The 15,360-nt window shown below is 40.7% G+C and overlaps 1 protein-coding gene across 3 annotated transcripts; it reads left to right on the forward strand.

The window, feature by feature from the left end:
• Positions 1-3,094: 3,094 nt before the first annotated feature.
• On the forward strand, positions 3,095-14,260 carry NUP42 (nucleoporin 42). Of its 3 annotated transcripts, none has more exons than XM_065583348.1 (7): positions 3,095-3,340; positions 5,731-5,971; positions 7,747-7,841; positions 8,251-8,327; positions 12,198-12,284; positions 13,228-13,312; positions 13,406-14,260. In XM_065583348.1, exons 1-7 carry the CDS (start codon positions 3,229-3,231, stop codon positions 13,975-13,977), a joined length of 1,269 nt encoding a protein of 422 aa, XP_065439420.1. In that variant the 5' UTR covers positions 3,095-3,228; the 3' UTR covers positions 13,978-14,260. The 3 variants fall into 3 exon arrangements, with proteins under 3 accessions (XP_065439420.1, XP_065439421.1, XP_042717261.2); XM_065583349.1 differs by lacking the exon at positions 3,095-3,340 and adding an exon at positions 3,352-3,897; XM_042861327.2 differs by lacking the exons at positions 3,095-3,340; positions 5,731-5,971; positions 7,747-7,841 and adding an exon at positions 9,389-9,492 and having other exon boundaries at positions 8,313-8,327.
• The last annotated feature ends 1,100 nt before the right edge of the window (positions 14,261-15,360 follow it).

Below are 15,360 nucleotides of genomic sequence, written 5' to 3' on the forward strand. Positions count from 1 at the left end.
TATTCTATTAAGTGAAAGCAAAAAGAGCACTGCAAAGCAACATACAATTATGTTAAACCCCCTTATGCATCATGTGCACTAGTCACCTCCTAGCATTACAAGCCCTGCTATCCCGAACATAGCAAAACATATTAGTGGCTTTCAGCTTCAAATTGCTGCCTTGAGACATTCCTTATCCTTATGGCCCCCTCGCTGTGCCCATCTAATAGCCCTGGTTTCTGGCTGTTCAAACTCAGCCTCCAGCCACTGAGTCTCTGTGGCCCAGCCCTGACTGAAGCTTTTACCCTTCCCTTCACAAATATTATGGAGTGTACAGCACGTGGCTTATAAACATAGGCCAGGTCATAGGCCAGGTCCAGCTTCCCATACAGGCATCACCAGCGGGATTTTAAATGGCCAAATGCACACTGAACAGTCATTCTGCACTTGCTCAGCCTGTTGTTGAACTGCTGTCAAGTTGCCCCATGTATGGCTTCATAAGCCATGGCATTAAGGGTTAGGCAGGGTCTCCCAGGATCACAATGGGCATTTCGACTTCCCCTACGGTGATCTTGTGGTCTGGGAAGCAAGTCCCTGCTTGCAGCTTCTTGAACAGGCCAGTGTTCCAAAAGATGCATGTGTTATGCACCATTCCGGACCAGCCTGCGTTAATGTCCATGAAATGCCCCTGGTGATCCACAAGCAGCTGGAGAACCATTGAGAAATACCCCTTGCAATTAATATGCTAGGTGGTCTTGGGCCAGAATTGGAATGTGCATGCCATCTATTGCCCGTCCGCAGTTAGGGAAGCCAATTTGTGCAAAGCCATCCACAATGTCACGCACATTGCCCAGAGTCATGGTCTTTCGGAGCAGGATGCGATTAATGGCCCTGCACACTTCCATCAACAGGAGTCCAATGGTCAACTTTCCCACTCCAAACTTGTTAGCGACTGATCGGTAGCAATCTGAAGTAGCCAGCTTCCACAGTGCAATCACCAAGCGCTTCTCCAACGACAATACATGCTTCTTTTATTCTCGTGTATTGCGCCGCAGTGCTAGGGCGAGCTCATCACCCAGTCCCATGAATGTGGTTTTCCTCATCCAAAAGTTCTGTGGCCACTGCTCATCATCTCAGATGTGCATGACGATGTGATCCCACCACTCAGTGCTTGTTTCCTGAGCCCAAAAGCAGCGTTCCACTGTGGTCAGCACCTCCTTGAATGCCACAAGCAATCTCGTGTCGTAGCTACTATGTGTGGCAAGAAAAGTTGTCACATTTCTCTTGCCTTTGTAGTTTAAGGAATAACTCTACTGGTGACGTGTTGGTCAGAGCGAGCAGCATACTGGTCAGTAGTTCGGGATCCATTCCTGAAGCCCGAAGAGGCAGGGTTGAAAGATGGCGCCAACTTTGTGGGATGCGAAGCAACGCATCACAGGTCATTGGGGCAGGACCCAGGCTGCCGTGCGACCCTCTCCACCCTCTCACAAGTCTTAGTGGCAGAAGAGAAAGAGGTGCTCTGTGGGATAGCTGCCCAGAATGCATCGCTCTGAATACCGCTGCAAGTGCTGCAACTGTGAACACGCTATTGTGCGGGCAGCTGACAGTATGAACACACAACAGCCGTTTCCCTTCAGTGCTCTCTGAGCGGCGCTGTAACTGCTGGTGCTGTAACTTAGCCAGTTTAGATGTGCCCTTAGCGATGCAGCTATGAAGCAGGAGTGAGCCTGCAATCAAGATAATTTGATACAGTTTATCTGGCAATTCAAAATATTATTTTGACTTTTTACATAACTTTAAAAAATCCTACATTATCACAAGTTATGTTTGATTAAAATAGAGCTGGCTTAGTAGCTGGATAGGGTAAAAGGCAATTTTTTTAAACAGTGTTCTCTAACTAGTTGAAAGCTACCACTACCTAAATATCACATTTTGCCTAAGTGGCTGTAATTTTCATTGCTTTATATGTGAAAACATTGTTGGGAGGAGAGTGTAATTAATGTTTGGAACATTAGGAACTAGTTTCCCTTACTCGTATGGGCATGGGGTCAAGGTGGGTCACTGTCTCCCTCTTGGGGGAGGGTTGCAGTGTGAGTCCAGTATGTCTCTTAGGGAGATGCCAGAGTCACAGTCTGTCTTGGGGGGAGGGAGGAGGAAGGGAGGGTGATGAGTCATCCCCATATTAGGGGCTTTGTTTTATATAGGTAACTACTTACCCCCTCTGCTGCTGAAAAAAAAGGCCTGATTTTTCACATTTGCTATCTGGTCATGCTAGGTAGGACGGGGGGTGTCAGCGTGGGTCGCAGTTGCTCTTGGGGAAGGGAGTTGCCAATTTTGGTTGGATATATTTGTGGAGATTTCATCACATGACAATCTTTAATTGAAGGTTAATCTTTAATTGCTGGAGAGTTCAGGCCAATCCCCGAGGGTTGGCAACCCTAAGTGTGGGTCACAGTCTGTGTTGGGGAAGGGGGGAGATGAGACTGAGAGTTATGGTCTAGCTCCCCCTGGGGTGGCTGTGTGAGGCATGGGGGTGGGGGCACGGTGCATCTCACAGCCTCCCCCTTGTGCTGCTGCGCTGGGACCTTCAGGATGGCTGCAGTGCTGGGCCCGCTGTCCCTTGCGGGGACCGGTGCGAGGGTGCTGTGCCCTGCGCTGTGCTGATGGGCCGCGCCAGGTTGGGGGGACTCAGTGCCACCTCCTGCTCCCAGCACAGGTGGGGAAATGGAACGGGGCTGGGGCTTGGGTAAGGTGACCAGACAGCAAGTGTGAAAAATCGGGATGGGATGGGGTGGGGTGTAATAGGCACCTATATAAGACAAAGAACCAAATAGCATGACTGTCCCTATAAAACCTAGGCTTGGGGGACTGGGGTTGAGGGGGGGGATGATCGCACGTGCAAGTAATAGATTGAGGCAGGCTGAGGCCCTCTGATAGGCAGTTGCGCTAAACAGGGAGTAAGGGGCGGAGCAACAACTCTGCTGCTCGTTACGCCGCTTAACTGGCAGTTTTCTCCACAACCGCTAAAAGTCGGGTCCCGCCTTCTTCTTACGTCCTCTCTTGCATTGGGGGGTGGGAGCTCGCACACGTCATTAAAAAGCGCCGGAAATGTCCCGCGGTGAGGCGGTTGTGGGCCCTGTCACGTGATGGCAGTGGGCGGCTCTGTAAGCCCGCGTCGTTAGCTGTAGCGGCGCGTTGTTTTGACGTAGTAGGGGTCGGTTGAGGGAACAGTGAGGCCCGGCCGCTGCCATGACCATCTGCCACTTCTTCCTGCAGGGCCGCTGCCGCTTCGGCGAGAAGTGCTGGAACGAACATCCCCGCGGCGGGGGGCGCTCGGGCCCGGCCGCGCCGCCCTCCCAGGGTACCCGCGTCTCCTCTTCTCCTCCGCCTGCGGGGGCCGCTGCCGGCCCCTCCCGGCGCCCTTACAGAGCGGGGGCGGCGGCCGCGCTACGGGGATTTCGCGCCCGCGGCGATCGGCCCTCGCCTGCTCTCTGCGCGCGGGGAGCCGGCGGGTGAGGGCTCCGAGCCCCGGGTTTGAAGCGGCTGGATCTGTCGGGGCCCGCGGGGAGCCGGCCGGGGCCCAGACCAGGGGGCCCAGCGCCCCCCTTCGCGCTGCGGTGTCAAGGGTCAAATGTCTGGGATCCTAACTGCGCCCTCACCCCCCCCCCCCCCGCATGGGGCTTGTGCCAATCACCCACTGGCAAATCCGGCCTCGCGCCAGGGCCCGTGATCCATGGCTGGGGCCCTAGGCGCTTTCCGTGGCAGTAATTACCGCAGCTGCCCTGCTAGCTGCTGTGCTCTAACCCGTCCAGTATCCCGCCCGCAACAGGGGACAGCTTGCGCGGAGCCCTGCCGCGGGCGTGGGATAACCTGCGCCCAGAGAAGGTTCTTCCTGATTGCGCTCTCCCCCATTTAGAGGTTAGCTTCTGCCATAAAGCGTGTAGATTTATATCCCTGCCCAAACTCTTGTTTGTTCTCTTAACGTTTACTATTATAATTCTAGGTAGTCTTGTCATCTCTGTAGGGCCCTAATTATTGTCAGAATCCTAAAACGTTTTTGTCTCTGTTCTGTGCCGTAACAATGTAACCACTGGTGCTGCTGTTAACACCTGCTGTTTCAGAGTGCCTAATCTGGTGAGGTAATGTGTAATCCCGCTCAACTGGCATCTCGAACTCCTCCCTCTTTAATGAACAGGAGGCTGGTAGATCTCCTTAACCAGTAGATTTCTAAAAGAAACAAAAATTGTACACATATAAATACAGAATTTAGGTGCACCAAATGCTGTAGGCTTTATCAGGAACTTTACATTTAAAGGGTTAAATAACTGTCAGTTCAAATAGGAAAACTTTAATAGCAAACAGTTCAGTATTTTACCTTTTTCCTTTTTAAAAAAAAATTTTTAATTAAATGTTACTTGTAAAATTGTACCATGAATTATCTTTCACTGTCATCCTTGCCATTGGTCACTATTTCACATAGCTCATGTGGGAATTTATTGTAAATGACTAATAGCTTGGAGCTAGTAATATTTGTAAAATAAAAAAGTTGACTTTTTCTTATTAGAAATTATAGCCTGTCTAGATGCATTTTCGGTTTTATTCTAATACATAAGCAAGGCTTGAAAGTTTCTGGAGGGTCTGTTCAGAAAATCTTTTCTTTTCAAACCAAAAAAACTCCATTCTTGATTACTGGATGATTGGAATATTAATAGGATTCTGACATAAGTATTAATGGAGATGAGATACAGGTACACTGGAGAGAAACCTTCCCTAATTCCTACTGCACAGATGTGGTTTTTCCGTATATCTTCCATAGACAGAACATACACATCCCAGTGCTGTGATTTGTTGTTTCCAAAGTGGACAGTTTGAAAGGGAACTCCCCACCACCCAAGCCTTGCTAAATACATCATTAATGTTTATGATTTGTAAGGGGGTGCTGCCAACTTGGAATCTGATCTGTTTCAAAAAATATGTTAAAAGTTGTTTCAGATGCTTATCTGCCCCTGAATCTCCCAGCAAATGTTTGTAGCTTACAGTCACATGTTCCCTTGTTATGGGGTTTTTTAATGTTTCTGTCCATATTGTCCTGTGAAATCTCGCACAAGCAGTGTGAAAATGAGGGCCTCATTCTTCTAAGCTGAACATCTGGACTTGACTTGGTAGGGCCAGGGGTGCAGCTATGCAGGTCATCTTTCAAGATTTGGGGCCTAAATGGGAGACTATCATGAAGTGCTGTCAAATGGGCAAAATAAACTGAAAAAAGAATAGTTAATTTTTTTCTAATCTTTCAGATATAATAATCTTAATTGTTACTTGCAATAACAATGGGCAAATTTCATATTGGTCTATGTGTGATTTTTATTGGTGTCCCTTATGGTTTATTTTACTTTGGTTTCGGCCTTTTGAAAGGTTTTGAGATGAGAATGGGATATCTTACTACCCCACTCTGCAAACATGTGCATAAATAGTCCCATTAGCTTCACTGAGACTGCTCACATGATTACAGTTGCTTACATGTGCAGGCCTGGGCTCTTAGTTTGTCCACGCATCTTTAAACAAAATAAACTTTGATCACATTAAACACAACCTCAAAATGTTGACTATGTCTGAGAAATTGATTCTCTTCAGGCTCCATTGTACAGTGCTACCATGTACAGCTGGGCTTGGTTTACTTGATTCATGGTAGTGAGGAAAATGTGTGAAATGTGGAAGAATATTTAATTATTGTTTTTTCTTTTTCATTGTAAGGTACTGGCAGAGGAGGATGGGGTGCCCATAACCAGAGATACACCAATGTTGTCCAACCTTCTAATTTCTCTAAACCCGCTACATGGGGTGGCAGCAGAGATGACGGAAAGGCATTTTTTGGACCCTCTATTGACTCTGGAGGTGGCAATAAAAGTTCAGGATTTTCTCAAAACAGATTCTCTGCATTAAGCTCTGAGCAAAATATTGGCAATAGCTACAGAGATGAAGAGGAGAAGCTTCTGTAAGTCCTTGTTCTGTCTTTGAGCATCTAGAAAGTATTTAGAAAAATGAATTCTAAAAGTGTAGATTTGTATGGAGGCGCTTGTTGAGTGTATTATGTAATTTCCCCATAATGAAGTCTAAAGAGGCTTCTAATGCATAAATATTTATTATCCATTATAGATCACTTGTTAATATGAATGTCTTCACTAGGGGGTAATAAAGAAGTGTGTTTGTAGTGAAATTAAATTTCATGGAACTTCAGTAGAGCTGGAAGGAAAACCTCAGTGAACCTTACATTAAAATGCACACAGACAGTCTTTATGCATTTAAGATACTCTTTTAATAATTTGCATTTCTCTTTAAAGGTGATCTGAAAAGGGGAAAAACTGGGCTTGTATCTTCTCCTCCCCTCCCCCCTGTTTTTGCTTTATTCTCACCCATAAAGGACACCAGGAAGGTTTATTTAATAATAAAAAAAAAAACCCTACTCTTCCCCCCCCCCCCCCCCCCCCGCTTGTTTTGAACCAAAAAAAGCCAGGCTTTTGCTATTGGATTACTTGAGTACTGATAGGATCTTTATATCACGGGTATTAAGGAATTGAGGTACTGGTTGAGGCCAGAAGTGGCTTTTATTCTCTTTTTTTCAGATCACCTGTTTAACTAAAAAGTTTTTATGTACCTAGATCTAGGGGAACACTTCCTTTAAGATTTTGATGTGCCAGCCATGTTAATTAAGGGCTGAGAGCTCCCAATATACATTTCAGTCATTCAAAAAGTTCTCCAACAACAAAGGAAACATTTGTCTTGACTTTCCTGACAGTTAAGGAGAAAACAAATAAAACCTCCTCCCCCTTCTTGTGGGGGGGATTCAGACATTCTTTATACATTAAGAAGGGCACAAACTAGATTAGAGAGAGAAAAAATTTCCCTTTGCAGGTCACTTTGTCTAGAGTAGGATGAAGAAATTTTAAAATCCTTAAAAGATGGCATTTACCTACTTTTTGGTTACCTCCTATGAATGTATGGTTTTTATTACAAAAAATCCAGAGTAATAAAAGCAAATTTCAAATACTTAGTGATCTTCTCTCTACAGTACAGTATTCTTGCTTTTGCTCTCTTCAGTGTTTGTCTCTAAATGTTCTCCTTTCCATTTTGTTTTACTTCAGTTGATTGTCCTTTATTCCTATTATTTCATTACTTCTATAGTATATGGACTTCTGTATTCTCTTAAAATTGACATGAGACAGCTGTTTCCTCTAGTCAGTCTTTCTGCATTTTACTTTTTGCTGCTATACATATTAGCTTATATTTTTAGAATTACCTTTGTAATTTTCAAGGTTTCTCAAATAGTAATGTTGAGATAATGATCTGCAGCCCTCAGAGGGAATCATTTAATGGGAGGTATGCACTTCAGACTGCCAATCTTTTTCCAACTTGCTTAATTCATTATGCAATTATATACTTTAGCAAAACATTTAAAAAGTGACCATTCCTATAGGTTATCACAATTGTTCACTGAGGGGCCAATTGTCCCAGTGCTCATACTGATGAGTGCCTTACTTCAACATGTGTAAACCATTAATGTCCATGGTTCAGCTTTACTACTAGGATGGGGAAATGCTTACTCCATTAAAGTCAGGGAGACTGCTCATGGAGTATGGGGCTGCTCAGGATGAGGGAGTGTATCAGAATCTGGCCCGGAATTATTTTGAAATACCTTTTTTTTTTTTTTTTTTTTTGTTGATCGAATAATTGATTTTATTCAATTTTTTTTCTTTGGTATAATTTTTCTAGCGAAGGCATAATAAAGGACATGGAAGTCTGGGAATCTTCAGGACAGTGGATGTTCTCCTGTTACTCACCTATGAAAGAAAAACCGAACATCTCAGGTAGTAACTTCCCTAGTGTCGTCATACACTTATTACCAAGAATGTTTCTCTCAAGGTGTTGCATTATATTTATTTTAGGGTCCAAAAGAGTGCCAGTTGCTTTGCAGAATTGCACGAGACAAAAGCTCTTCCCCTAAAAAGCTAAAGCCTCAAACATTCCACTTGTTCCACCTATGTGGAGATCTTGCAGGATCTAGACTTAACTTATGATAAAGTGATATGGTGCCTCATTTTTGGCATGTGCAACCTGGAGGTTCTATTACAAGTGACCTTTGCATCTTTTCAAATGTACTGTAACTAATTGACTTATTATGGGTGTTGCAGCAAGGCCTATCTATTGTAGCTTCATAAAAATGCTCTCAAACAATACATCTTCCTCTGAGGATTTTGATTGTTCCTTTCCCTACAGGTTTTCCAGACTTCTCACCAGAAGAGTTGCATCTTGAATACTATAACTGCAGAGCAAACAATAATATTCAGAACTATGTAAGCTTTTTAAAAATATTGCAAACTTTTCTGATGTAACATACGCAATTCAGAGTAGTGCTACTTTAATAACTACAGTGGTGGCTCATTTGATTTGTGTAACAAATTCCAAGGAATTTTCAGAATGCCAAAATACACTCTCAATGAATTTGGCTGTTTTTAGTTTTAAATATACAGTGCATGCTTTCCAGTTTCAGTTATTAATTTAATTGAGAACATTGGCCAAAACTGTCTCACGTGGGTGCCTAAAATTAGGCAGCTAAAGAAAGTGGTTTGATTTCCTAAAGTGCTGGGCACTTGCTTTGTTAATGCTGCTGCTCCATGGGAAGCAATGGGAGAGGGCTTTTGGCTAATCTCACATAATTAAATTTAGGGGCTGCTCTTTGCCTAGATTTTCCTCTGCTCACACTTATCCTTACTCCTCAAGCTTCTTCTCTGCTAGCCCTTAGAATCTTCTCGGTACTATTTGTGTAACTGCTTGAATCATGGCCTGAGAGCTTGACACTGTCTCTGCTGATATCGATATAATTTGATATTGATGTGGCAGAGCATAGGGCACAATGAAGATAAACTCCATGTATTGTTTAAAGCGTCATCACCCTTTAGAGCAGAGGACTTGTACCAGTACAGTTAAACAGCGATTCATTTTAATTTTATGTCCTTGCTGCCCCTAAAGCCACGTAAGTATCAAGGGAACCCGCCTGGCAATGGAGACAATTTCCTACTGCAGTCTCGTAGTAGGAATTGAGCTGTTTGACAGATTTGGGGATATAGAGAAACTGCAAAGGGAAATAGGTAGTGGTAGGCCTGCCCTGAATGCAGTCACTACACTTAATTTGATCTGCTACAGGCAACCTCTCTTGCGGTGTCAGGAGTTCAGATTTCCTTGGGAGGACAACAGCCACCTGAATCACTAATCTTGCACTACTTTTTTTTTTTTAAATATAATAGTTTAGATTTATAAAATATGTACTATGAAGTGGTACAGTGATCTTTCTGGTGAAGAAGAGGACAAAGTCAAAAAGTGTGTATTTGAGCTAATTATATGGGTTTTGTACCAGCTGCACCAGTCAGGCTGAAGTTTCATCCACATCCTTTCATAATACAAGTTATCGCATTTACAAATAACTAAAAGATGACTGTCAAACTTCTGAGACACAAACAGGTTAGTTTATCTGTATTACAAACATATGGCGCTGTGAAGGCTCCCTTCTTGTGAGCAAAGTGTTTTTTTATTTGTTTTTGTTTTTCCTTGTCTCCTATTCAAAAAGTCCTCCTCTATACTGTTGACAATTTTTTTTTTCCTACAGCTATATCAGCAATGCCTCTTAATGTAGATACAGTTTATACTGGCAAACAAATTCTTTTCCAGTATAGCTAATATCAGCAAAAGCATTTAGTGCTGGTATTACTGCATCTACACTATGGCTTTGGTTGTTATAGAAATGTTTAAAAAATAAATTAAATCCTGACTGACATTACTATAGCAGCAAAAATTCCACAAGTAAACCTGGCCTTAGTCTCTCTCCAGTCAGAAAAATGTGTCCATTGACTTTATACCCCTCTGTTCTTTCCAATCTGTCCTTTTACCACCAGTCTTGCTTGTTAAACTAAAATCAATTGCAGTAGTGTGGTTAATAATAAAACTGTTTATAACACCCTCAATAAGCCAAGCGTTTTATTTTTAAATTTGTTTTCCTCCATTCGTTCTTTCTCAGTTCACAAACAGGAAATTACGCTATTGCAAAAGATTAACTTTAGAACACCCTAATGACATCAGAAGTCAAATTTCTCTTTGAAAATATTTGAAGAATTGCCCCAAGTAACACCTAATGTTAATTCAGAGATTAAAGGGAAATTTTTTTAAAAAATAATTTTGTGCAATTAACAGTTTGTGATAGACAATTACAAGATTTCCCGTTTGTGTGGATATTTCACACACTGGGAACTGAAAACATTTTTTTTTAAATAGAAGAATGTTGTCATAAACCCACAAATTACTGACATTGAAACTACCTTACTTCAAACCTTTTGTAATTGACTAGATTTCAATTTAATTATCTTCCTTTAAATAGACTTCGGATATTGCTGCAGTCCAGAATCTAATATGCTGGTATTATAAAAGCAAACTCTGTTTTATTCTGGAATATCATGATTTGGATGCCCAATCTGATTGATGTTGCACAATTTTTCTTCCCATTGGACAGCATTTCAGTAGGAATTGCTAATAATACTAGTTTTATTAGACATAGGACGCACTTAAATGCTGGTGCTTCCTGTTAATTTTAACATTTAGCACGAACACTGCTTCTTGGGAGGCAGAAGAAAATTTTGTCCCACCAGAAACATCGTTTAGTATTAGTCAAACGAGGCAGTGAAGATATGAAAGCAGAAGTGATTAGAGAAGGCGGAATCATACAAAAACAAAGTATAACCCTTTTATTTTTTTTAATATAACTTTTTTTGTCAAAGGTGGAACAGTTGCTTCCTCAAATCTCTGAAGTGAGCCTTCCAAATATAACTTTCTAATCTAGTAAATGTTTCACCTTTTAAAAACAAACAAACAAACAAAAAAAACACTTTACATGTACATTTATTTTTATCACCTTTGCATGTTTTCTTAGTAGCTGGTATTGCTGAGAAGTTTTTGTAAAACCTTTAATATTCATTAAGCTATAATCAAACTTAATGGTGGTGGATAGCGTATTGACTGATTTTAAGATTTGTAAGAGAGCATCACTGAATATTTGAATGCACGTTCATGAAGTTGTCAATATACAAGTCCATAATTATTTACCTTGTATAGTCCTTCCATGAGATATTCTCATCCAAATCATGTTTCATTCATAAAAAGAGTCAAAATATAAACGAGGAATTTCCCAGTCTGTCTCTTATAAGAGCTGATGTCAGACAATGATCTTCCAGCATGTAACCATGCTGAATAGAATTGTTGGTGTGTTTGTGATGTTGAGAAACTTTGAAAGTGTGCGAAGATTTTACTAAAAGATTAAATATTCCACTTTCACAGGTTGCTGGCACATCAAAAGGCTTTTCTAATGTTGACTTTTTTTTTACACTATGTTAAGCTATAGCTACTTATAACAAATGCGAAAGCACATTATTTTATTTAAATTATACTGATGTGGAATAGTGATGTACACAATATTGTGATGTGATTATTTAATGTTTTAATCATTACTAAATACCCTTTTCTTCTATTAAAGTTTAATTTCCTGTACTTTAGCAATCACTACAGAATTGTGTGTAGTAATCCACTCTGCACTTTAAGGGAACTGATTATATTAGTGAATTTAAGTCCTTAATTAATAAGTATGGAGTGATAGTGCTAAATTATCCTGAGAGAGAAGGGGGTGTTTTTGCTAGAAAGCAAGGGGAGCATTAGGTAAACTCTTGGTATTTAACTTAATGATTCAGCACATACAATGTCAACTATGCCAGCAGTAAAACAAGGAATTGAAGAGTTTATTCTTGTAGAGCTGGAATTTGAAATTCCTCTGTTAATACTACTAATTGGTTAGAACTTGCATTAAAGAAAGTATCCTGCAGTTTCTCATGTTTTATATGCATAAAAAGCAATACACTTGGTCTGAGAGCAATTCTGTAAAGAAAGTTGAAGGAATCTTGAGTTTCAGACTTGCACTTCCCCTGCTCAAATTTGTAGCGTAGAGGTTTTGGGTAGGGGTAGGTGTCTTCCTACTTTTGGGCTAGTGGGGTTGTCCTATCATAATTTAAGAAACCTGTGCCTTTTCAGTTGCATCATGAAATTACTCAATATTGCCATTTCTTATTTGCATCATTAACACAGACTTAATGTCCTTTCTCTTTTTTTTTTCTCCCTCCCCTTTTTAGATAAATTCAGTCCAGCAATTAGTAAACCAATGGAGAAATAGATTGCTTGAGTTGAAGACTCTAAATACATCTACCAAAGCAGCATTGGTGAGTATTACTGAAAAGTAAAATATATTTAATGTTCTCCTTATCCTAATTTCGAACAGAAATGTTTAACTTGGATTCAAGATAGTTTGTTAGACACATCATGCCAAAGTGTGCTACACATACCAAAGTTAGTTGCCTTCACGATGATCGTTAATGAACCAATTTCTAAGACATGATATGGGTGAAGAAATGGAATCCATATTTGATGACTTCATGAATTGATCTTCATATAGCGATCTGGCAAAAGTTCCATGTGTAGAAAATACAGATAATATAGTCATAGGATTTAGCCATCCATCTTCTATTTACATTAAAGTCTAAATCCCCCTTCTTGGCTTTGAAATTTTCAACATTTATTATTTAAGAACAAGTACTTTGCACTCATTTAGAATGGTCTTGCTTGGCACTAAATAGCCAAGACTTGAAAATATTTGCCTTCTAGCTGTGACAATTTTAATAGAAGATGTGTGGCTAAAACTGCTGCAGTACTTTGAAAAACACCATAGTTGAGATTATCTTCCATATTACTGCTATGCAGGGGTATCCATGTCAAAGGATCTGGCCAAGTAGCAATGAGACAGGCATGTTGATAGTAGTCTGGCATCAGGTCTTGGATAATGCTTTTGGAACACTTGTTTGGGTGGGGGGGGGGGGGGGCAGTGAAGAATGACAGAACAGATGGAGCATGTGAGAGAGAGAGACAGAAGGTGGTGGTCTGGATTTGAAAACAGTGTCATGCTCCATTCCTGCTACACAATATTTTTAGGCTTGGCCTGATATGACAACATACTTAAAAGAACCATGCCAATTAACTTCTTCAGTTGAAACTAGTTTTGACTTCACTGACTTAATTATCAGAAGTATTTATATTAGTTATGTTTATAGAAAGAAACACATTTTCCCACTTTAAAATGTGAATCCTACATTTGCCTTTTTTTTAAAGGTATCTGAACTGAAAAATGTGGTTAGTCAACCATTGCCTGCCTTTGGATTTGGTGGACAACAAACATCAACCTTTGGGTCATCAGGTAAGTTTTCTGTGTTAATAATAGCTAGCACTGTTAATTATTGCCTTTTGTTTTTCTGTTCTAAAAATTTCCCTGTGTGTGTTATAATTGCAGGCTTTCCACTAAGCAGCAGCAGCAATAGGAGTGCCAGCAGTTCTTCCTTTAAACCAAATACTGAACTTGTTAATGCATCCTCTGGAAGCACCACTGCATTTGGAAGCTCTTCTATTGTTCCGGATCCTTCCGCATTGGGTGTGACCTCTTCCTCAAGATCAGCCCCTTCCATTGGCTTTGGTAGCCAACCAGCTTCATCTGCAGCCTCTTTTTCATTTAAAAAGCCTGAAACGGCAGGTGGTTTTGGAACTTCTGGATTTTCAGGGTTTGGCAGTTCCTCTGCTGTAAACTTGTCAAGCACAACCCCACTTCCAGCCTTTGGAGCTGTTAATGCAGCAGTTGCTGCCCCTGCCTCAGAATCAGGCAACTCTTTATTTGGACAGTCTGTTAGTGCCTTTGGATATAATGTAGCACCAGCACCTGCTGCAGCCACAAGCATTGTTACTTCAGATACGCTATTCACACCAAAGACTGATCTATCACCTGAGGAGTTGAAGCAGTTTGAAGCAAAGAAGTTTACGCTAGGAAAGATTCCTCTAAAGCCACCACCAATAGAGCTTTTAAATGTTTGAAACTATAACATGTACAGTAAGCAAATTCTGAAATTAAACTTTTACAGAATGTTTTTAATTTTCTGTAAGTAGGCAACTTGACACTTTAACAATTCAAATATGTAATTTTGAGGTTTGGCACTGAACTATATACTTCTTGTGAGTTAAATTTTAATTTCCTTTCTAAGGCTGCTCCAGGAAGGTAGGATCCCAATTGTAAATATTCTTTGTTTGCTTTGGAAGAGTCTTTAAACCCAAGAAGTTTACAATTGAAAATAAAGTTTTTATAGTAAATTAACAAAAATACAGTGATATCTTCTCAATCTTTTCTTCTCTGCTGTGAAAAGAAAATCTGCAGTGGAATGGGAGTACTTTTGAGATAGACAGTCAACCAACTGATGATGAAATGTGTACAAAGTAAAACTGCTGTACCCCTCAAATCACCTACTTTCCCTTGCCTCTTTTTGCCTTCAAAGAAAGGGACATGCTTTCTTCCGCAACTGACAATTTTACTGAGTGTGTCTGAATTGGAGACCATTACAAGTGCCATCTACTCCTCATAGGCTCTAACCTTGTTTCTTCACCCTACAGTCAGTTCATAACCATAAAATCTACAATAGGGCAAAGCCCTGGCTGTCAAGAGAACCTGGATTTTTTTTTAATTTATTTTTAGGCTTTTGTTTGGCCCTCATCACCATAACATCTGAGCATCTTGCAAAGGCTAATGAGTTTTTTAGAGCTGGTCAGTGAATGTTTTTCCTGTCCTGTGAAAGTTTGAAATTTCAGAATTTTCCCATTTCAAATCATGATGAAAAGTTGAAATCTCAAAATTTTGCTTATCAATAATGTGAAGGGAAAAAAATGTGGAACAGGTCAACCTAAATATTTCAGTTTCCACTTTTTTTACTAAAAATTAAATTTCCAAAAGATCTTTATTTTGGAAATTTAAACAAGAAAATATACTTCTTGTTTAAGAAAAAATGTAAACTTTTTCAAAAAATTTTTGAATGAGGGATGTCAAAATCAATTATCTCCCATGAACAGTTTTGGTGAATTGCCATTTATCACTGAAAAACCATGTAGTTGGAAGACTTCTGACTTGCTCTACAATTGCTCTTCCAAGAGCTTGTGGGATGAGGAAGCATTTTTATCACCATTTTACAGGGGGGGAAATGGACAAAAAGGTTGTGATTTGACCAAGGTCATCTGTGTAGTATGTGGTAGAGATAAGAACTGAACCCTGATCTGTTGCCTTAAGCACAATACCATTCTTGCGGAGCCACATGCTATGTGACCTTAATCAAATCAGATCACTTCTCCCTGCCTTTAGTTTTCCTATCTGTAAAATGCAGGTAACTGCTCACTTTTGTAGAGACTTTATTGATCTATGAATGGAAAGACCTA

The sequence above is a fragment of the Chrysemys picta genome, chromosome 2 (assembly GCF_011386835.1).
Source record: "Chrysemys picta bellii isolate R12L10 chromosome 2, ASM1138683v2, whole genome shotgun sequence".
Classification (NCBI taxonomy): domain Eukaryota; kingdom Metazoa; phylum Chordata; order Testudines; family Emydidae; genus Chrysemys; species Chrysemys picta.